At 38.2% G+C, this 23,349-nt stretch overlaps 2 protein-coding genes and 1 long non-coding RNA gene across 6 annotated transcripts in view; 2 read left to right on the top strand and 1 right to left on the bottom strand.

The window, feature by feature from the left end:
• Nucleotides 1-137: 137 nt before the first annotated feature.
• On the top strand, nt 138-10,228 carry dldh (dihydrolipoamide dehydrogenase). Its single transcript, XM_024264339.2, has 14 exons — nt 138-291; nt 1,152-1,227; nt 2,125-2,204; nt 2,345-2,413; nt 2,640-2,709; nt 3,036-3,136; nt 3,224-3,367; nt 3,473-3,574; nt 3,653-3,843; nt 3,951-4,121; nt 6,511-6,700; nt 6,948-7,085; nt 9,529-9,618; nt 9,729-10,228. The coding sequence occupies exons 1-14, from the start codon at nt 253-255 to the stop codon at nt 9,792-9,794; spliced, it is 1,527 nt and encodes a 508-aa protein (XP_024120107.2). The 5' UTR covers nt 138-252; the 3' UTR covers nt 9,795-10,228.
• LOC118598830 lies at nt 3,507-21,337 on the bottom strand. The gene is made up of 3 exons (XR_004948004.1): nt 20,936-21,337; nt 17,260-17,376; nt 3,507-3,598 (listed from the first exon to the last, which is right to left on the bottom strand). It is a non-coding gene; the product is annotated as an uncharacterized LOC118598830 (long non-coding RNA).
• The window catches only part of syt8 (synaptotagmin VIII), a 13,990-nt gene continuing 3,059 nt past the window's right edge, over nt 12,419-23,349 (top strand). The window contains exons 1-8 of one of the 4 annotated variants that reach the window (XM_036212238.1): nt 12,419-12,968; nt 13,091-13,223; nt 15,243-16,732; nt 17,292-17,458; nt 17,727-17,822; nt 17,949-18,116; nt 19,055-19,222; nt 20,874-20,991. In XM_036212238.1, the coding sequence (XP_036068131.1) occupies nt 16,531-16,732; nt 17,292-17,458; nt 17,727-17,822; nt 17,949-18,116; nt 19,055-19,222; nt 20,874-20,991 (919 nt within the window). In that variant the 5' untranslated portion in view covers nt 12,419-12,968; nt 13,091-13,223; nt 15,243-16,530. Of the gene's footprint in view, nt 13,224-15,242; nt 16,733-16,795; nt 17,459-17,726; nt 17,823-17,948; nt 18,117-19,054; nt 19,223-20,873; nt 20,992-23,349 lie in introns of those variants that run through there. The other 3 variants (XM_036212241.1, XM_036212240.1, XM_036212239.1) reach the window with 3 other exon arrangements.

Raw genomic sequence — 23,349 nt, 5'->3', positions numbered from 1 at the left:
GGAAAGTAAAATATTCAAAGTTCTTGTTTATGTTGATTTTTTTGGACTAATATTCTTGCCTGTTTTTATCCATAGTTATGGAAGAAGAATCCCCATCCACACTCCATACCAGCTGGGGGCAGTAATGAGCTTTTCAGTAGTTTTTCAACATGGGAGGGAGAGCTAAGGGCTGGTACTGCGCGTGCGCAAAGAAGGGAGTCCTTGGCTGGTCGCAGTCCTGAACAAGAGTCACCAGAGAGGGACACAGACAAAATGCAGAGCGTTACTCAGCTTTATCGATGTTTGGCCACCGTAAGGAACTCTAACTTTTTACAGAATGAAGAGTTTTTTCTTATAAAGATTTTATCTCAGTTCTTCTTACTTTGCACAGTTTTGTTCCGGTGCTGTCAAACTAGCGGCCCAAGGAAGCTAGCTGTTTTGCTAACAGTTGCGCTGTGGTCATTTTGTAACGACCGACTTTAAATTCTGCAAAAATAATGACAATAAAATACATTTCTGGAAACTGTAAGTCCCCTTTTGACACGATAAGGCTTCAAGTTAAGCTTTATATTTGCTAATGTTAAGTTTTTTTGTAATGTTTGCATCACTAGGCCTAAAATATCTACAGCTAAGAAGATGAAAACCCTGTTGTTTAAAGATGTCAATTGGAAAGCTAATTCTGGACAAATTAAATTACTTTCATTTAAATTGTATGTTTTAAGAAAAAAAACCCAGCGTTAATATTGTATAGTTTATCGCGTTGTCGTTATAATTTACATCTCTCGCGAGAGTTTATAAAATGCCCAGCCCCTGCTTCCCTAACTCATTTTACATCATATGAGGCAGCAAACGACCTCCATGGCCTGACCTCTATATTATTGCTATTTTAGATCATATCTGGAAAGGTTCACATATCGGCACATTTCTCAAACCTTTGCCCTTGTCGTTATGCTAACCATGCATAATATCATGCTTATTCCTCCTTACACTGTCTGTGCACTGTGTTGGTAATAGTGTTAGTGAACATGACAACAGCAATGTACAGTTGATCAGCTGTTTTCTTCAAGATCTGTTCAGTGTAGCTCAGCAGTATTAAGAGTTCTGTTTAGAGAAGAACTTTTGCTGTGGCACCAAGTTTGAGTGTTTGATTGTGAGTTTGATTTGCTCTGCAGAGGGGCCATCATCTTCCCTGCAAACTCCATGGAGCAGCAGCAGTGTCTGTCAGAACCTACAGCGACAAAGCACCAAGTAAGAAACCACCCCAGTTTTTTCTAATAAAATGGTTCAATATATTTTCCCCTCCAGAGTAGGTTTAATGAAATGTATGGAAGAAGCCCATATTCGGCAGCGCAAAGACAGTGTTTCATTCTAAGTAAATAGCAAAAACTGTTCTGTGAATCATCATAAACTTAATTCAAAAGGTTTTTACTAGGGCTGTGAACATTAAAGCGTTAACGCACGCAATTAATAAAAAATAATTAACAATTTAATATGTATTAATGCAAATTAATCAAAGAAATAGTCCTTCACTTTAACTCGGTGGTTCAGGCTTCCACGGCTTTCGTTAAAACATTTTGTGGGTATTATCCCCCTTATACCTTAGTCATTTAAAAAATAAATAAATATTCAGTTGGTTTTTAGTGCTTTATTCTTGCTATATTTGTGGTTCAGATTACTTTTTCACAAAAAGAAGATTATTTGATCCGTGGTCCGGTGCCATATTGTACAAATACATTTTACCTGGTAAAACACTGATTGATCACAACAAAAAGTGCGATTAATCAAAATTTTTTCGTAATCGATTGACAACACTAATTAAAAACCTATGTTCTAAATGTAGAGTTTCACGTGTGATTTCATATTGTGATTATTCACAGATAAGTGGTCGGCAAATACTAAGACTAAAAAAAAAAAATTATAGCGATTAATCACGATAAATTTTTTCCAGGTTTGCGATTAATTCGTTAATTTCTTTTAATCACTTCCCAGCCCTAGTTTTTACTTGTACTTACTGTTGCATACTGTGCTACTTTTGTCTGGACTTGGGTCCCTTAAAAGATAGGACTGCTCTCCTGTTTGTTTCTGATGTTCTTTGTGTTTTGGTGGTGGACTCCTGTGTAAGCAGCTGTGTTTTTTTACCTGCAGTTGATGCAGATGTCACAGTGGTGGGCTCAGGTCCAGGTGGTTATGTCGCTGCAATTAAAGCTGCACAACTTGGTTTTAAGGTAAGCCACCTCCTTCTGAGTTTATGCTCACCATCAATGGGATCAAGCCTGATATTTAAATATTATTTAATAATGATTGATGGTGGCATCTAATCTAAAATTCAGATTTTTGCTTTAGTGTTGTAATTTTCTTTCTACAGACAGTCTGTGTTGAGAAAAATCCCACTCTGGGAGGGACGTGTCTTAACGTTGGCTGCATCCCCTCAAAGGTAACAACCAGATTCATTTAGATCAACATGGAACTGAATTTCAAAGAGGACGAAACATCCTAAGAATGTATTGTCACTAAATTGTCATTAAAATAAGTTACAAGGAAAGGATAAGCAAAAAAAGTAAAGAAATTTAACATAAAATGGATTTTAATGAGCCAATTCATGAATGCATGTGAAAGTGAACCATGAAAACTCCAGCTGGTAATTGATTTTGTTTCTACAGGCTCTGCTCAACAACTCCCACTTGTACCACATGGCGCACGGCAAGGACTTCGAAAGCAGAGGCATAGAAAGTGAGTTGCTTCATTTGACTCTCAGATTTTACACATTGAGTTAAGGTGAAATTTGAGGATGAAAGGATAAATCTGTATAATATGCAAGCTGTAAAAGTGATTTTTTTGTGAAAAATATTTGATCTCCAAACATACCGTCATCATAACTAGAATCCATTTCCCAAAAAATGTATTTGCAGTCCTTACTAATGTTTGTCTCCACCTGATCAAATTTAAAAGGTTTAAATTGTCAGGAATTCTTTTGCTTTTTTATACAGTTGGGTTTTCTGGTTTTGGTTGTACTCTTCTTGAGAGCATGAATGCTGAGTACACCCTCCTCCTCTCAGTTACAGGCATCTCGTTGAACCTGGAGAAGATGATGGCTCAAAAGAGCGGAGCAGTGAAGGCTCTGACTGGAGGAATCGCACATCTCTTCAAGCAGAACAAAGTCCAGTTTCCTTTTTGCTAGTTGGCACCGTGACAGTCCGAACCTCTGGGCTGCAGTTTTCATTGAGATGTCCCTCCCTCCCTTCAGGTGACCCATGTCAACGGTTTTGGCAGAGTGACCGGTAAGAACCAGGTGACGGCCACAGCGGAGGACGGCAGTGAGCAGGTGATCAACACAAAGAACATCCTTATCGCCACAGGATCTGAGGTCACGCCGTTCCCTGGAATCCAGGTACCACTTCAGTTTGAACCTGCTGTTGTTGCCATTTAATAAAGTGATGAAGAAGCCGTTGAGAAGTTTTTCCTTTGTTGCTCCTTTACAATTACCTTTTAATAGATCGACGAGGACACCGTTGTGTCATCAACAGGAGCTCTGTCGCTGAAGAAGGTGCCAGGCGAACTCATTGTGATTGGAGCTGGAGTCATTGGGGTGGAGCTGGTCAGCATCTTTTTAGTCTGATTTCTGCAGAAACATGAGCCAGCATGTCAGAATATGGTTGTGATTATCTCTCCTTAGGGGTCAGTATGGCAGCGTCTGGGTTCTAAGGTCACAGCTGTGGAGTTCTTGGGCCACGTTGGGGGTATGGGCATCGACATGGAGATTTCAAAGAACTTTCAGCGAATCCTGCAGAAGCAAGGCCTCAAATTCAAGCTGAGCACCAAAGTTCTTGGAGCTACCAGAAGGCCTGATGGCAAGATTGATGTGTCGTAAGTGGAGCTTCACTGGTTTTGTGTAATGAAGATGCTTGTAGTCCTGATAAAGTCCTCCTTCTGAAAATCTATAGTTTCTAAGTGTTTAATCTTTGGTGTTTCAGAGTGGAGGCAGCAACTGGCGGGAAGAACGAGACCCTGACCTGCGACGTGCTGCTCGTTTGCATTGGCAGGCGACCGTACACACAAAACCTCGGCTTGGATTCTGTTGGGATCGAGCTGGACAACAGAGGTCGCATACCCGTCAACAACCGGTTTCAGACTAAAGTCCCCAGGTACCGAGCCACAATGACACGGGCCAAAAGAAACCCATCCTGAAGAAAGACAGAGACAAAGCCCAAACTTAAATGAAGCAGCTTTGTCTGACGTTTTTGTGTTTATGCAACCATGTTCTACAGAGCAACAACAGTGTTTGCAATCCCAACAAAATGACTGTTTATATGTTTGATAGGAAATTTAAAGTTTACAGCAGGGTCACATTGGAACTTAATGAAGCCAAGAAACTAAAAGAAGCTTCAACCTTTTTGATTCTGATCAGTAGTTTTCAAATAATTGCAAAATGTAACCATTGAAAGGAAAAAGCTCCTCATACTGTGTTATTGCTTTATCTATTTATATATTATGAAATCTAGTGTGCTAAATATAGCTTTCTTCATTTCCTTGAACAATTTTAGATTCAGGGAATTCAAGAAATCCAGCTGTAACACCTATTTTTGAAGAACTCTGATATCAGAGAAGTGACTTTCAATTTAAGACACTTCTTTGGAAGACTCTACAGCAGCAGATAGCGTTTGGTAGTGACTGGTTCGGCAACACCGACGTGTCAGCTCACATGTCGAGCTCGCAGAATGAAACCAGAAAAGTTACACAACTGAAACCGTGTTTTCAAGGAAGCGCATCAACCAACAGTGTTGCCAGATCGGGTGGTTTTCCATCCAATTGCAGGGTTTTGATTTTGATATCGCTCGTAAAATTAGCTTTGGACAGGTTTGGGGTTAATTTGGGGTTTTTTGTCAGTTTTATTATGATTCTGAGCAATCTTTTATCTTGAAAATCTTTTATTTTGAAAAATGACCAGATTCTCTCAGTTACATTTGTTACTGGGGTGCTCATACAGTCCAGCGGTTTACTATAAGCAAGTAAGAGAATTTTTTTTTTTTCCATGCCCGGATGCGTGCCCAGCTTCCAGCTGTCAATCAATTCTTGCACTTGCGTGGTACCGTTTCCCCTGCCCTCCTTTGAGTGACATTTTATTTCACAGAATTTGTCTTAAATGCGTTGAATATGGTGTTTTAATTGAGTTTGTGAAATTATTTATTAATAGGTGTAATAGTGTTTTAGGCTCCCCTCTCTGATTCTTATTTAAAATAATTTTGTTTTGTAGCTTAAATTTCACATTTGTTCGGCAGGACTTTCATACTTAAATAAAAGCACTTCCTCATGCTGAGACATTATAGAGCGAGACATGAGAATGAAGAAGCTACAACAACAACAACGTCAAATATTGTGCATACTGCATTTGTTTATTTAATCAGTAAATTGGTTGAGTTTCTGAAGTTGGTTGCCAACAATGGTGTTTTCTGTCCAGCAGGAGTCAGTATTCAGGGATTGTTGCCACACAGTATCAATATAGTTTGGTAATTTGCCAAAATTCTTCACAAGGCCTCATTTATCCATCATTAGTCTTTTGGGCATCGCTGGGTTTTATACTTGAGATTAATTGGAAGAAAATCTGTATGAATCAGAACAGAAAATTATAAAGAAAATTATGATTATTTGGAATGTATGAAAATTTATGATTTATTTAATATAAATTGTATGATTTCACAGATGTAGTTGCCTCAAAGAAAAAAAAAACAAAAAGTAAAAAGGTAAAAATCAGTTTCAGATGATTATAACGCAGGCAAATCCAAGTCAGACTAAAAACTAAACTAGACTTGAGCTTGTTTCTAAACTAGTGCTGCCACAAATGATTGTTTTGTTAGTCGACTAATCACTGATTATTTTTTTCCGATTAGCCGACTAATCTGGTCATACGCAAAGTGGATGTAAAATGCACATCTTAACCATTATTAGCTTTAAATTAACTAAAAACTAGATATATAACATTACCTGCGATAATGCTACTGTGAATGCTGTAAGTTGAATTTGACCACTGAAGATGCTAGGGCTGATAGCTGAAGATGCTGAAATTATTAGATAAAAACACTGAAATTGATAGCTGAAATCTATTAGCTGAAAACGCTGAAGCTGATAGCCAGCTAAAATATTAGCTAAATGCCAAATTTGTCTAACAAACTTAAAAATAGCCTAAGTTAGCAAAAACGGCTAGCATGCAGATGAAATGTTCTCTAAACCCCAAAACAGCATAAAAAAATTGCAAAAATGCCTAAATACCCCGAACAGCTAGCATGTTGTTGAAATATTAGCTAAACTCCAAAATAGCCTAAAAAAATGTAATAAATGCCAAAATAGTCCAAAAAGCTAGAATAACACCATTATAACTTTCAACTTTAATAAACTCTGACTCCATATAATATAAAGTAAAGAGTAATCGACTATTAAATTAGTCATCAACTATTTTAATAGTCGATTAGTCGTCGATTACTCGACTAATCGTGGCAGCCCCATTCTAAACACATGCATTTTTTCTTGTATTTCTAGCATATATGCAATTGGTGATGTGGTGGCTGGGCCCATGCTGGCGCACAAGGCTGAGGATGAGGGCATCATCTGTGTGGAGGGCATGGCTGGAGGCGCCGTGCATATTGACTACAACTGTGTTCCTTCAGTCATTTACACGCACCCTGAAGTGGCCTGGGTGGGGAAGACAGAGGAGCAGCTCAAAGAGGAGGTGAGTCCCTAAAAGCCTTTGTCTGCTTACTGTTTTTTAACCCTTTAACACCTGAGGCGTCTCCATTGACACTTTAAACACAAAATCTTTAACATGCTCCAAACTTTCAACCACGCCGCTTTTTTCCTTCAGAATCTACTGGAATTACGTTGATCGTGTAAACAATTTAAAATGTTTTTTGTGACCTGCAGTCTTGAGTGACTGTCAACCAGGCTCCAGTGTTTATGTGTGGGCTCTGTCGTTTTAGGGTGTTCCATACAAAGTCGGCAAGTTCCCTTTTGCAGCCAACAGCCGAGCCAAGACCAACGCTGACACCGACGGTTTGGTAAAGATCCTTAGCCATAAGGAAACAGACAGGATGCTGGGAGCACACATCCTGGGAACTGTGAGTGCTCTGAAGTGTTTATGAACTGAGAGAATTCTTCCTCCTTTATTGAAATCACAGATCTGTGGTTCTGTCACAGGAGCCCAAGTTTGAAGTTTATGCTTGAGAGAGTATAACACATGTACACAAGAAACTCCCGTCTCTACAATAATGAATTTTATCTTGGAGCACTTTAAAATATCAATGGGGATTCTAAAGGATCAAAATAAAACAAGATGAAAACTCATCTAAAGCAACGAAACAGTGAAAGTTTAGCAGAGGAAATGACAGGGTGAGTTTTTAGAAAGTGATATGGAGTCAGTTGTACAGATGTGGGGAGGGAAAGAGTTCCAGTCTGGAGGCAGAGTTATTGAATGCCATGTCCCCCCATGATGGTGAACCAAACAGTAAACTAAGAAGGATGGAGGACGAAGACTAAAGGAAGCTAGGAGATGTGAAGGAGACTGTAGAGATAGGATTTTCAAACTGATCCTGAATTTAACAGGGGGTCAGTGGAGGACCTGATGGGAGGGGGTAATCTAGTCGATTGGAGAGATTTTGGATTCTATGCAAGGAGAGTTTTCAACAAGTTTGAAGTTTATGGAGAATTTTCTGATTGAGTCAGATGAAAAGAGAGTGACAACGATTGATACAGGAGATGACCAGGCTGTGGACCAGTGTAAAAGCAGGATGGGGCAGAGATTATTTATTTTACATTGATAGAAGTATTCTGTGCAGGTAAACTCATTTTTATGAGTGTGGAATGATAAATAGCTGTCCAGAATGACAGCTTTACTCTGTACCCTGGAGGAGAGATAGAACACAGAGTTTTTAATGAATAAGGAGAAACTATCTGGTTTGGATAGAATGGAATTTTTAAACACAAATAGCTTTTTTCCCACTGTTTAGTTTAAGAAAATGTGAGGTAAACCAGGTTTTTAATTCAGAAAGACAGGTGTTAAGAGAAGATGAAGGGGTTGTGAAATTAGATTTATTTGATAAATATATCTCAGTGTTATCAGAACAACAATGAAAGTATTTATGTTAGATATTGCCAAGACAGATGAGTACTGAAGAATAAAAGCACCAGGACAGAGCCCTGGGGGACACCCATTACTATATATTGAGAAACAGACAGAGCAGGTGTAACGTCACCCAATGAAGCCAATTCAGTCGCCATTTTTCTGCAATAGGGACATGACCATGTTGGAGCCAGATGACAGTGATTGGTCCAAGTTGGTCTGAGTCAACGTTTCTATGGCAACTTCTGTTGCCAGTCATGAGTAAACTTGTTCAAAGCCTCCTTTAATTGAAAACGGGCTCCAGAGATTCTGTCAAATGTGCAAGGTGGGGGCTAGCGGGCACCACATGCTCTTACTGAGGTATCTGATTGGTCAGTTTATAACTTGAAAATGAAGATAAAATATAATAAAAAAAAATGATTAGAAGACGTCAAGACAGAGGTAGCAGAGCAAGAATGGTTATTCTGAGAAACCAAATGTGAATAATGGCTGTTCATTTCTGTATAGAATACTGTGGGATTTGGGCTTCATGGAGCCAGCAGTTACTTCCTGTTTGGAATGGGAAGGGGGAGGGGTTTGCTCAGTCCAGCTATCTATATACAGTAGATGGGCACTCTACATGTAATGGGAGGGGTCGGGTAGGAGGGACTGGAGCTTGAAGGAGCTGAATGTGACCTGACACTTATGAATTATAATCACAGAAATCACTTTCTAAAAATAACCCAGGATAGGTGAAATCTGCCAAGTGGTTATTTTTTTAATGGTTCTAGATTTTTTAATGCCACCAAAACCCTCCCTATAAACACTTTTTTTGTAGACAGACATGAAAATTTTCAAACTTTTTCTCTCTGGGTTAAACTCTAAAATTTTAAACCTTCATAGAAAAAATAAGTTTAGTATTTTAGAATGAAAACAAACATCTGATTGCGATGTAAGATTCATGTAAATATGGCAAACTGAATGTATTCTGTACAGGAGAAACAGCAAGGAGTAGATTGACGAGGTCTGTAGCCAACCAGGACGCAGAACACAATGTACTCTGAAATAAAAAAAAAAAAACATGTAAATTGACATAAAACAATCTGCAAAATAAATGAGTCTGTGAGAGGTAAACTGCGATATAGGGAGGGACAACTGTAAACCACTTTTAAGGGGGTGTGAGATGCTACTGAAGGAGAGTAAATGGAGCAGGAGAGACTGTCAATGCTGAAATAAATAAAAAACTCATAACATAGCTTCATTACTAGTAAACATGTGTTTAGAAAACCCAAAATGTACTTAAGAGTTAAAGTAAGTATGTTAAGATAAAAAAGGGTTGCAGCATTGATTCCTACATGATTTGTATTGGGAGTTTGCTTTTGTACTTTTGTTGATAACTGCTTTTGGAAGCAGCAGGTCACAGTGACATGACAGTTGCTGTAATGGTGTTTGTTTCCCTGCAGGGAGCTGGTGAGATGATCAATGAAGCTGCGCTGGCCATGGAATACGGAGCCTCCTGCGAGGATGTGGCCCGAGTCTGCCACGCCCACCCTGTACGTAGAAAACTCTGAGTTCTCCCAATGAGAACCAAACCACCACACGTGAGTTCAGGATCCTCAGAGGCTAACTAACCTCATTGTGTCTGTCCCCCTCCTTCCTGAAGACCGTGTCGGAGGCGTTCAGAGAAGCCAACCTGGCCGCATCCTTTGGCAAAGCCATCAACTTCTAATTGGACGTCTGCTGCTGCACCTTCATCACTTCAGGCTGTGCAACAATTCCCATCAGTTTCAACCCTCTGGTGCCGTCTGCATTCAGACTTTTCAGTTAGCTTAACGTTATTTAAGTGTTGGACAAAAGAATAAAGGGGTTTGTGTCAAAGATGTGCTGACTGCATCTTTTTTCTACCCATTCTAAAGATAACTCTGTCTTTATACAGCAGGCAAGGATCTTTATTTGACATCATTATTTGTTTGGAAGAATGTGTAACTTACTAACGAACTACAACTAGTAATCAAAATGAGAACTTTTGAGTTTGTGTGATTGGAGGTTTTAAGAATGAAATGGCTCCAGTATCCTCACAGAACTGTGCCCTGCTGCGACTGCTTCACTGTTAGTCTGTGTGACCAAATAAATGAGCTGAAACTTCTTCAGTGAGGAAGCCAATGTGCTGAAGTCTTTTTGAAGTTTAAAAAAATGTTCACAGATTGAAGCTTCTCAGTAAATGAGCTGCACAGTGGTGTAGTGGTTATTACTCTACGTAACACCAGGCATGTGTGGCGCACTCAACAATACCTGGAAGCCCATATGTGTATTTCAGTAGACTTTTCACTGGGAGAATTTTCGAGCGCGGTATAAACGTAGCATTACAGTGAGAAAGCCCTGGTTCAAATCCTGATGGGGTGGGTTCTTTCTGTATGGAGTTTGCTTGTTCTCCTTGTACATGTGAGTTTTCTCTGTCCACTACAGCTTTCTCCCACAGTACAAAGTTGTGCTCCAAGGAGTGAATGCAAATTAGAATTGGTTTTAATTTAACTTGCCTAGTTCAAATAAAATGAATTCAATACATTTTCACCTTCAGCCTGGAAAGATGATTACAATTTTCAAGAACAAGAAACTTTCTTGGTCCACCAAAACATGCCTGTTTTTTTTACTGTCCAGCAGTATTCTGAAGTAACCAGTCTCATTATGTTGAAACAATGATTGGCAGCAAGGTTCTTATCTGGAAAAATGGTCAAACAAGTGTAATCTAACATGAAAATAGGAATGTGGTGCCTTTAGCCACTGTAGGCTCTTGTTTTAAGATTTTTATTTAGAGTATGATAAATGACATAAAATTGAGGATCACATATCAGTATGTCAAGCAGGAAAAGCTCCAGGCTGCAGTTCATGTTGAGAACCACATCCTGCCAACAAACACCACACTGCTGTTTCTGAACAATCTGAGCAATGAATCAAAATATCAGCAAAATGAATCAAAACGCTCACTCTGCTTTATTTAATATTATCGGGAAAAGGATTCCAATTAGAGGTTGAAAAAACTGTAAAGAGAAGACAAAAACACACTAACGCGTATAAAAACAAAATGTCATGTTCAGAGAACAGATGGAAGAAGAACACTATATACCAAGGTCTATTCAAACACTGTCTAATTTGAAAGGTTACCTGCCTCAGCAAAGAGGATGACTGGCCTTCCCTCAACATTTGGAAACTAGTGGCATCAAAGTATGTGGTCAGAAACCATCACTGGATGAAACCAGTAAAGTCACAAGTCTTATTAGGTACAGCTGCTCTTAAGGGGGAAAGTGGGCAAACCTATGGGGCCTATAGGCCTATGGGCCATGCAGGTGACCCCTTCAGCAAAATATTAATGTGTATGTTGTGAGCAACAGTTTGTAGTGAACACAGAAGACATGTAAGAGGTGAGACGCAGGTGGTTTTTCCTTTTTTGCCCTCTCCAAATATAGCAGACTGGACAGGGGGATGTTAGCTCTGTTCATGTTATAAAAACTTCATGGAGAGCCGTCTGACTGTTAGAAATGAGGACATTGCACAGTGTTCTTTGTGGGGAAACTGGCACTTGTGCATCATCTGCACACCTTGTGTGTCATTCGTGGGGTCCGCAAGGAGCCAGTACTCATACCTTACCAATGTTGTGTAGGAGCATTGTGCAACGCCTCACCCATGAAACATAAGTTTGTCCAACTTGCATTTGCCTTACGAATACTGTAACATGCACTTATCAAACGCATGACCTTCAGAAACCAGGAGGCGATGGTTTTGGTGCATTGTTCTTGTTAAATTTTGAAAAAAAAAAAACCTTCTACTTCTCATTACAGTGTGTAAACTGGAGTAGATGAACACATTTTAGTATGATTTGATTTGTGATTTGCTTGAGGTAAAATCCCAATGCAAGGTCAAGAAATAAAAGGTTATAAAAATACAAAGACAGTTTATTTACTCACTACAGTATTTCTACAAAACAAATAAACTGTTCTGCATGTAGATTTCTTATTTAGTGAATGTGGTATAGCATTCACACTATAGTGCTCCTTTTTTCTTCCGTAAACTTTTTTGACATACGTGCTGTTTTTAGCATCATGCTAACTGCAAAAACTTTGATGTAGCCTACTAAAGCACTTGTATGAACTGTTTTCAAAGTTATCTATAATAATTCAAACAGTGCAATGAAAAAGCCTTGATCAGTTTTACCTTTTAAGGCAAAAATATGTTTTTTCAACCAAAATGTGGTTCTCAAACCACCTGTCTCCATCCGCATGAGTTAAAAGTTTACCTCTTCAAAACTCCCATTCTTCTTCTGTGGTTTTTTTTTTTTCGTTTGTTTTTAATAAGAGGGATGGCACTATACTTGCCCTTTGGTGCAACTTTGAAGTTTAGCTAATATTTTAGCTACATGCTAACTTTTTTGGCTAATTTGGTAATAACTGTTTTTTAAACTAAATTGGAGTTAAGCTAATATTGTAGCATTATGCTAGCTGTTTATGCTAAATTAGACATTTTTCCAGTTTCTTAGACTAACTTGGCATTCAACTATTTTTTTTAATCAAGGTATCAGCTTCAGTATATATCAGTCATATTTTCAGCTGTCACCTCTAGTATCCTCAGCAGCCATGTTCAGCTTACAGCATTCACACTAGCATAATCACAGGTAATGCTATATATCTAGTTTTTAACGTGTTTTGATAGCTTAGTGTTATAGTTGGGGCCTTTTGGGTGTGATGCAGTTGTTCTCTCAGCAGGGGGAGGCTTTGTTTCCTCTCTTCTCACAAATGAAAAGTATTCTAGCAGTTTAACGGTATTATGATCCTCTCAGGTTGCTGTTTGGGGGGTTTGTTCAGTTTTTATGTTCTTCCTGTGACAACAGGACGCTTCACCTGCTTTACATGTAAGCTAATGTTAAAACATGCAGATCTCGCAGACACTTTATTTACTCATAAAATGTAATCAAACGGTCGACATTTGAGTCCCTCCGCCTGTGTTTGAACACTGACGCTGTGTGCTCTGCAGGCGTGGTGCCACTGTAGGTTCAGCCAGACATACAGCTGAAGAGAATGAACTGAGACAGACTCACTGTAGGTCAAACTCATCAGACCTCTGAACCCAGAAGGAAACCTGAAGATGAACTTCTCATTGCTCTCAGGTATCGTTGCACTTTTTTACTTTCATAGACCTTATTCAACAGACTCAGTGATCTTATTATTGCTTTTCTTCCAACCAGCCCACTGATGTACTTTCTCACAATACACAGCTGTTCATGTTGCTGGAGTAATAAAGTGTTTTTCCTGCTCTGTCCATCCCTTACCAAACCAATAATGTATTTCTAAATATATGAAGCAACAGAATATTGACGACATATTCAATTTATTGAAGTAACATATTTTTCAGTACATTGAAATAACGCATTTATTACTGTTTTCGTGGATCATAATTCTGTGATTTATACCATAAGGTCTTATATATGTAATATATGGACTGGTATACTATGTAATAGATCCCACAATATCATATAATATTAATCATTTATTTATAGAGGCATTATAAACATGTTTATAAACATCATTTAATATACTTTAACACAAAACAAAATACCCAGACTTATATGATGTTATATAGGTTACAAATACATAGCTATTGCTATGACTCAAATAATTATTATTCCCTTTTTTGGTGATGTAAACAATCATAGTATAACAGTCAGTTACATTTAAGTTATATTAAGTATTACATAGCCATATTTGGTCCATTCATGTATTTATAATAAGAAGTTAAAAAAAATTTGGAGTTCCTGCCAAGCGAAAAAAGAAAAACAAAAAAAAAATTATAAAACAAAGATAGAAGCAATTATAAAATACAGTTTGTTTGCAGACTGAAGGATTTTAAATCTATATGAATGAATAAAAGTCCATATATTGGAACATGTTTAAAAATATACAAGTACGCTTCTGTGATATTGAAATATATTCATTGATATATTTTCTTCTTTTGTAACGGGTTTTGTTTTAATTCTCTTCTTTTTACTAAATATTTTGAAAAAAAAAGTTTTTGTAATCTTAGAGCTGCACAGTGGTGCAGTGGTCATCACTCATCACAGTGAGAAGGATTTAAGAGAGCTGGTTGGGATGGGAGCATGGGTTGACACATCTCACTGTGTGAGCGACTGAACGACTAAATGTGTGTTAGTCTATCTTTTTGTGCATTCTAAAATGTAATTCAATGAATGTATCAGCAAAAGTGGGAAGCCCTACAGCACCACCAGGAGAAAGAAGCTTGAAGTTGAGTTTTGTTTCTCTTAACAGGAAGGGTTCATGTTTTGCTAAATCTTTCATCTTTTTTCTAATGTCTTCATGATTGCTCTGAAGGGAGGCAGACTTGTTGTTTGTTTAATTCTTTTGATCAAAAAGACTAAGAGCTGTTTAGGGGAACTTAGATCTGTTCCAGCATCCTGTTGGACGTCACAACTTCTCATCCAGTTTCCTCCTAATGGTATCCGGATCAGACGGAATTTAGGCTGAACCATTTTCAAAAGGAAGATGTTGAAAACTGCCTCTGTGAACTTAAAATATCTGTTATGTTTTTGATCTTTACTTTGACTCAACCAAATCTCAAACACTGAAGATCTTACATTTTTTAATTTATAATAGGAAGCAGGATTTTTTTGGGGTTTTTATTTTAACTTTTGCACATAAAAAAAGTTGGATTTATGTCGGGATTCCTCGGCTTTGACCTCTTCTGCTTCGACATCTTACTGAATCCTTCTGCTGTGAGTGAAAAAGAGACTAATATCTTTAAAATGCTTGTCATAACTTCATAAAAATGCATTATATATAAAAAATGTAGAATATTCTCTAATTTTCTACTTATTTTTCTACTATTAAATCCAAATTTTACATTCCTATTTTATTTTGGTTCTGTATTTTTTTTCTTTCTATTTATTTTGTTTTCATTTGTATTAATCAGTCCGTCTCTCTTTTAAAATCTGCTCTAAGAACTTACCTTGCAGTGGTAAACGGTTTCCTTCTGATCATGAATGTGACAAAAAAATAGAATTTGTAGTGCAAATTAGGAAAATCTTGAGAACGGTCTCAGCTTTGTAGAACAGGTTAACAGTTAATGTTGGATTTGGGAATTATGGAAATATGTGTTTGCTTTTATGTCACAGCAGCTGTAAAGCCGGTTCTGCAGAGAGCTGAAGGATACTGAAGAGGGCTGTTATCAGATGAGGAATCAGAGGAAGTAAAGCGTGCCTCTGGGTGCTGTTTGTTTATGGTGGAGGTCAGCTGGTGGAATTTCTTACAGGCGTGTCATCAGACTGACGATTCCAACGGAGGAGCTCATTCTGCTTCCCCATTTCCAATGCCGCACTTTTTCAGTTTACAAGCCCTATGTACAATTATTTGAAGTGAACAGCAGTTTAAGTGAGTATAGTTTAATCAGAACTTCCTGCTTTTTCTAAAAGGGGGGAAAAAATGCTGCTGGCGAGACCTCTATAGGTGATAGGAAACAAACATTGGAGTTGTCTGATTTCAATGGACAACAGAGGTGATGTGTAAGTTGGGTATCCAGAAGAGGAATGTAGAAGGACAGACAGTGGTTGATTTAGCAAAAAATATGGAAATGGCTAAAGTGAATACATTCTTTGAGAAGAGGCAGGAATATAGGGTCAAAATTTGATAGTCCTGAAAAAATGTAAAATTGAAATGTCATTCTGATTATATTTTATTTTTTAATTATATCGTGACAACATTATGTCTAAGGGAGAGAAACAATATTGATAGTTGTAAAAGAGAATTCTCAAAAGAAATTCAAATAAATAACAAATCTTTTATTAAATGTTTTGAATGTTGAATCTTATTTTTGGGGGTAAAACTCAATAATACTGTTAAAATGTTAAAGTCAAAGTTGTTTCACTTCTGCTTGAAGAGACCCCGCCCCTTTTTCCTTCTGCCATGTTTCTAAAGTTTGTCATGATGAGTCGTGTCGCTGTTCTCACAGGCTGGTTAACCTTCTCACCGCTCACTTCATGGTCACCTCTGAATGAGTTATGAGATTTTATTGAAATAAATAAATAAAAGCTCAGAACGTTTCTGGAGTTTGGATTTCTGAAAGGATACAAATAATTCCAGCAGTTTTTTTTTTTCTTTTGAGACAATAGTTATTTTGTTTAGCAATGAGGATGGAATAATAAGTCTAAAAACAAATAAAAAAAAGTAAAAAAAAAAAGAAATACCATTTAAAAAACTGCCAGATTATGAGAATTAAAAATATTAACAGAAAGCTTCTCATTTCACATCAATAAATCATCAAATTTTAGGTCCACTTTTAAGAAACAATCCGCAAAAACAACTTTACTGAACATAATTATTATCTAATTCAAAAGCCATGGACATCAGTTTTACAAATGAAAAAGGTTGACAACACTTTTTTTTTTCAAAGTAAATCTGTGGCAAATGTTCACTTTTCACTCAGAACTTTCCCCAACTTTTGCTTCCAGATCTCTTCATCGTCCATCCTTCGTGCTCCCCAGAAGCTTAAAGATTCTTTTCCTGAGCACAAGATTGTCAATGGGAGGCGTCAGAGGAAGCGTCACACCCACCACTTCTCCCCACCCCAACGCCACCGTCTTCGATGACCTGCTGCACGGGATTCCTTGTATGCAAAACTCATCCTGAAACATTTTCCTTCCGTTCCAGTTGTCTTTTCTGTTTGCATTGTCCGGTCACTTATGTCGCTACGTCAGCCTCTCAAGAGAAAGAAATGCTGTGAAGTTTTCATAGTTTTGTCGTTAAATCAAAAGAGACCTTGTTACATTCTGAGATCTGGGAGAATAGCAGCAGGTTTTTCAGTTACTGAAGCCTTTCGGCCGCTTAGCTTGTTCAACTGCACTTATTTGGCTTTTGGCTGATTCACAAAGTTTCTTTTGCTCTTTCGTCTTTTTCTACAGCTCTTTGTTTGAAGTTTATGTTTACAGTAGAAGGACTTTCTGAAATACCCAGTTGAGTTTGTCTGACATCAGCGATGCTGATGCTCAGCTGCTTTGTTTTTGTACTTTTCGACTTGTCACACTGCAGCCTCTCATTCAGTTTTTCCATCATCTATTTTTCTAGCATTGATTACAGATGCAGGTTTGAGACAGGGTCTGAAAGATCACTAATGACATTAAACACTAAACAGCTCACCTCTGTAACTGTCTCCCTCTTCATCCCTGCAGTGCCACCATGGGCGATCTACACCATCTTTGCATCAGGCGGCCTTCTGATCCTCCTCTGCCTGCTCTGCATCTGCATCAAGTGCTGCTGCAAAAAGAAACCAAAGAAGAAGAAGCAGAAAGACCAGATCACTTTAAAGGGCGTGAAAGGACAAACAACCACAACTCTGGTAAAAGATGGAGCTGGAGAAATCCATCAAAATAGGAGACAATCACCTGAACAGAGTAGATTTTGTTTCTTTACATGAACAGATTTTGGTGTCAGAATTTGTAATTGTAAGAAAGTAGGGTGTTGTATTTTTCCAATAATTATCAATTAAATCAACAATTTTGAGAGATTCCACAAAACTACAATGTTGAAATTATTATTTATAGCACGTTTTGACATCAATTCAAAACTAAAATGATAGAAAATACTTAAAAGACCCACTCTGACAGGTGCAGCCTGATGTGGAGGATGTCGACTACGGCTCAACCAAACAGCACAGAGGGACGCTGCTCTACTCCCTGGAGCATAACGCAACTAAGTCTGAGGTGAACATACTTCCTCTTAGTCTAATACAACAGGGTAGCTCTGGAACGCCATGACACTAAGTTTCTATGGCCCTCTTAACCGTCAGTAAATGTCTTACCGGCCCCGTTCTGCTTTGGTCTTTCTAGCTTTCTGTAGGGATCAAACAAGCAAACAGCCTGAAGGCCGTGGACTTGGGAAGAAGCGCTGACCCGTATGCCAAAGTCTACCTTATCCCTGACAAGTCCAAAACGTTTGAGACAAAAGTGTTCAAAAACACGCTCAACCCCACCTTCAACGAAGTCTTCACCTTCCAGGTAGGACCAAGAGACTTTCTCTAAAGTTTAAGGTTAACCGCTAGTTTTATCTAGAGTTTTTTTGAAAACCTGGAAAGAAATTGTTTTGGAGAATGAAGACACTTTACATAAAACTCAAAAGAAAGAAATCGTTTAGAAGCATTATTTACATGTGTTTTTAAAAAAAAATCTTCAGCATTTTTTTTCTCTAATCCTGAGCTTCTTTTGGAGTTTCCTGCTTATGCTTTTGGCTTAGCAAACTATAAAAGTTGGTAATCATTAAAAAAAAAATAGCAAAACCTTCAGAACTTGGTGCACTTTGAATGTCCTGCTGAAAGCTCTCAAAGTCCGCATTGTCAGATTCCAAATCAACTTTTAACATCTTTGTTATTTAGTTTTAATAATTCTCAAAAGACTTTTTCTTTTTTATAGCAAATATTGACGTTATAAAGAACTGTTAAGCTTGTAATTTTGATCATTACTCCATTAAGAAAAAGTATTCAGCTTATTTACATTACATGATTATCCAAGCAGTTAAAAGGTATTGTTGAATTTTGTTCTGCTCTGATTATTGTTATAACCAGAGCAAAAAAACTATTATTTTTCAAAAATTTCAACCATTTTCTTTGACTTATTTCTACAATTTTTATTACTTATTTTGTCAACAATTTAACAGTTTTTTTTTAACTTATTTTGTCTCCAATCATTTACCTTAATTTTTTGCAACCAACATTTATATTTGTTAATGATCTTCATTTCCTAGTTTTAACATATTTCAATTTCTTAAAGTGCTCCATTGATCAGTCCTTTCTCAGCTTTTGTGGTGACCACCTTCATTTGCCCGCAGGCACACAATTCTCTTTCCTAACTTTGTTGTCTGTGATCAATGTGAGCCCCCTGAAAAACAATCAGATTTTTTTAATTTTTTTAATTTTTTAAGCTTTGTCTTGTACTTCCAGCTCTCAAAGTCTAAGCTCCTCAAGTCCACCGTGGTGATAAAGGTGTTCGACTTTAGCCGATTCACCACCCACAAAATCATCGGCGAGCTGCGGGTGCAGCTCTGCGACATCAACTGGAACCACGCCAGGGAGGAGTGGGGGGATCTGGAAGAGCCAGTAAAGTTTGAGGTATTTCTTTCCCACCGAGACGGCGGGTCATAATGATGGGATGAATGTAGGGATTCATTTAGATCTCCTCCCACATTTGTAGTCTATGTGGTAGATGTCCCATCATACCGATCCAAGCCAAGGTTAGCACAAAATGACAAAGGTGATCTGAAGACATCATGAGAATACCATGTTTACTGCATGTATTTTGATTGTTCTCGGAGAAATACAATATTTGTATATTTTTGGTAAACATTTTTCCTACTAAACATGTAAAGCTTTCACAAATTCGTAAAGAAAATTTCAAGTAATGCCAACAAAGAAAATGTTCCAAAATGTTCTTGGAATAATGTTCAGGTGTGCACAAATGATTCGTTTGCACAGGTATTCAGACTTCTAGGTGGGCAAACGTTTAGACTTGTTTTGACGGAAAGGCTGGACCAGAAGTAGGTGCGTGGAGTGTTCTTGTAATCTACCTCATAAGAGAAAGAAACAACATGGAATCTGGATGTAAACCCGGCTTTAATTTGATTAATAATTCCTTTAAAACACATTTTTTTTAGTTTGTATTTCAAAATGTGTATTTTTTACCCGATTTTAGAGCCAGTCGCACTGATGGGTTGATTTTCCTCAGAGAAAAACACAAAATTACAGAAATGCTGTGTTCATGTGGTGTTTGAATGATTGGAAAAATGCCTGTTCGTCTAGAAAAACACACATGAATGTGGAAAAAAATCAATAAGCGGTTGATTCTTATCCATTTGTGCCTACACTCCAGAGATCTTAGTTTGTTTTTAGGTCTATTATTTGCTACTCAGTCTTGGATTCTTGATCTGCTTCTAGAACCAGGAACCTCTTGCTTCAATTTTAAATCTGCTCACTTATTTTTTTCCTTTTTAAAAACCCACTCCAATGAAAATAGTGTTTTATGGGTTTTAACATGTTCTTGTAGCATTTTTCTCTACATTATATATATATATATATATATATATATATATATTAACTGCTTTCTGTGCAATTCTTAATTCAAATCGCATTGAATCAGAAAACTGGTTGCTTGAAAAAGCTCAGACCAATATGGAGCTACTGAAAAGGGAGAGACATGATGAGCGTTCAACACTCAACACAATCTCAATACTGTACAGCTGAATTGATCCAATGTTGCTCACCATTGTTTTTGCTCCACTAATGTTAGCTTGAGGCTATAAGGTTGTACGTAAGCGCACTAAAAAGGCTCTCAGTGACAGGGAGGGGGTGGGATTGCTGTGCAACAATATCCCAGAGCACAACCCAGAATTGTATTACGAATGAGCTACTGCAGCTGTCCACAAACTTTGTCTTAAAAAATGACCAAAGCTTTTTCTATGTTGGAAAAAAACTTCACAATCACAATTAAAAGATCACAGGGAACAATTTTAAAATAGGAAAAATAGTAGTTGGAGTGGGACTTTTTTTTGTTCTTGTCAGTAGTTTGTTCCTCAGCAGAACGTGAATCTCCCAAGTAGAAACACACCAGTGTTTCTAATTTTTTTTTTTGTTTCGTTTGACTCAAACACAAAGTTCCTTTTCTTTGAGTACTTGAAAGGAAGAAATTATAATGATTTTTGAAAGTGTAGCTGCTTTGATCGTTGATAAAAACCTGAAAATGCTCAGTAAGACCTGTGTTTTGCAGGAGGTAGACTTTGGGGAGATCTGCTTCTCGCTGCGTTATGTGCCCACAACCAGCAAACTTACCGTAGTGATCCTGGAGGCCAAAAACCTGAAGAGCATGGACTTTGGAGGAAGCTCGGGTAAGACAAAAATGGACAAACTGTTCAAACCATTTTTGGCCATTTAGTGTACATAATGTAGCGCAGAGCTACCCAACCCTGGTCCTCAAAATCTACCACCCAGTCCCTTCCCTTCTGTTCCTGATCAGTTGACTCAGGTGTTTCCACATTCCAACTAACTGAACACACCTGAACCAGGTAATCAGCAGCACAAGGTGCAGTGAAAGCAGGAAAACAGTGGTGGATGTTGAGGACCAGGGTTGGGCCGCCCAGGGCTTCAAAGTAACTGAACACACTGGATAGACGGGCTCAGTAGAATGTCTGTCTAGATGTAGATATGTTCCTCTTTAATAGTCTTCCTTATGGCAACCACACTGTGCATACAAGCTTCCTACATAAGAATGTCATCTAATACCGCATCCCCTTTCCCTGAAGGTAAACATGAAACTCAAACACATTCCACTTTTCTACTTATGCTTTGTAAACACAAAAGTGTCTTCCAGCAAAACATCACTTGAGTGAGTTTGAATTCTAAATACTTCCTCTAAGTCTAGAATGAGTAACTCCTGGCCTCAACGGCTGCATTCCTGCACGTTATAATTGGCTGAACACACCTGAACCAGGTAATCAGCCATGAGTAGGGCTTGGATATCTGGAAATCATGCAGACGCAGCAGCCCTCGAGGCCTGGAGTTGCCTATCCCTGGTCTAAGTAGATCGTCATTGACTATAGAACTGGACAGAGAGGGTGTGACATCACCCATAGAAAACGCCTTACCTCTGACTCCAGGGAAATGGGAGATAGGATAGATGCTACAGATTGCAGTGCGACAGATGTATATTCAGACACCATTTTCCTGCCATCTTGGAGCCAGATGACAGTGATTGGTCCGAGTCAGGTTTCTAGGGCAACTACTGTCACCAGTCACGAGTGAGCTTGTTGGAAGTCCACACTCCTTCCACTGAAACCGGCTTGGGAGAATCTCTCAATCAAACACGGTCACCACAGAAGCATCTGATTGGTCAATTTATAGCTTGAATAACTTACCATCCATCCATCCATTTTCTTGACCGCTTCATCCCGTTTGGGGTCGCGGGGTGCCGGAGCCTATCCCAGCTACTGAAGGGCGAAGGCGGGGTTCACCCTGGACAGGTCGCCAGTCTGTCGCAGGGCCTCAATCACACACACATCCACTCTCACATTCACACCTAGGGGCAATTTAGAGTCACCAATTAACCCATGAAGCATGTTTTTGGGGATTTGAACCGGGGCCTTCTCGCTGTGAGGCAAGAGCGCTAACCACTGCGCCACCGTGCAGCCCGATAACTTACCATGAAGGAAAAATATAATAAAAAAATAGGATTAGCAAGAAGATGTTAAGAAAAAAGTATTAGAATAAAGAAGGGTTATTGTGACTAATATAATGACTGAGTATTAACTGTTTAGACTGTCCTTGAGGCCCATTCTGCTCCAACATTGCCCTGTAGGAATTTGGGCTGGATGTTGGAAGCTCCAGCTTTGTACAAACTACCAAAATACTGCAGTCTAACGTCAGATCACACTTCGTCAGGAATATCATGACATGCAAAAACCTATTTGAGGCATTAATTACAGCCTCAGATTCTAGAATGCAAACTTGGCTTTTTCATAGTATCTGCAGAAGTGGTCAACAACAAGCAGATGGTGCCGATTACCCAAAGGAAACAAACAAGCTTCAACAGCGCACCATGGTTCAGTAGGGGGCTCTGTAGAGAGTAATGTTTTTCTGAAGTTTGTCCTGCAAAATGCACATTTATTACAATCCTCTTTCCCTTTTTTCAGTTCTTTGTTGATATCAAGTGGCCAAACTGACTGCTTAACCCCCTCTCTGCACGTAGTTATTCCTGAATGTCCCTCATGCATCTTGAAAAGAACGTTTTTTTCTGTAGTGATGGCAGAAACAGAATGATCGGGAGATTGAATCATTTAGAACAATTGTTCTAACAAAAGATTTGATCTTGTGGAACGCTGGAAACATCACCACAGCGACATCTAGTGGCCAAAAATGTCTTTAAAATGCTAAACTTAATAAACTCGAATTATTCATGGGTTTGGGTACATTTTTTTTGTATTTTCTTTGTATGTTGGTTTGGTTTTTATTGTAAGTTTGTATGAAAAGATGTTTTTTCCTACCTAAACTATAGTCATATGCAGAAGCACAGAGTGAGGTGGAATACTGACCTGGTGTGTACACAGAAAATTACAGATCATTTTAAATGAAAGACAATATGAGACAGAATGCTTTTCTCAGGTGTATCCTCATTGATGAAATATTTTTACAAAATATAAAATGTTTCCTCAATAAACACAAAATGATCCCAAAACAAATACGTTAACTCA

This window comes from Oryzias melastigma, linkage group LG6 (genome assembly GCF_002922805.2).
Source record: "Oryzias melastigma strain HK-1 linkage group LG6, ASM292280v2, whole genome shotgun sequence".
NCBI lineage: Eukaryota > Metazoa > Chordata > Actinopteri > Beloniformes > Adrianichthyidae > Oryzias > Oryzias melastigma.
This window is presented reverse-complemented; position numbering and strand designations above follow the sequence as displayed.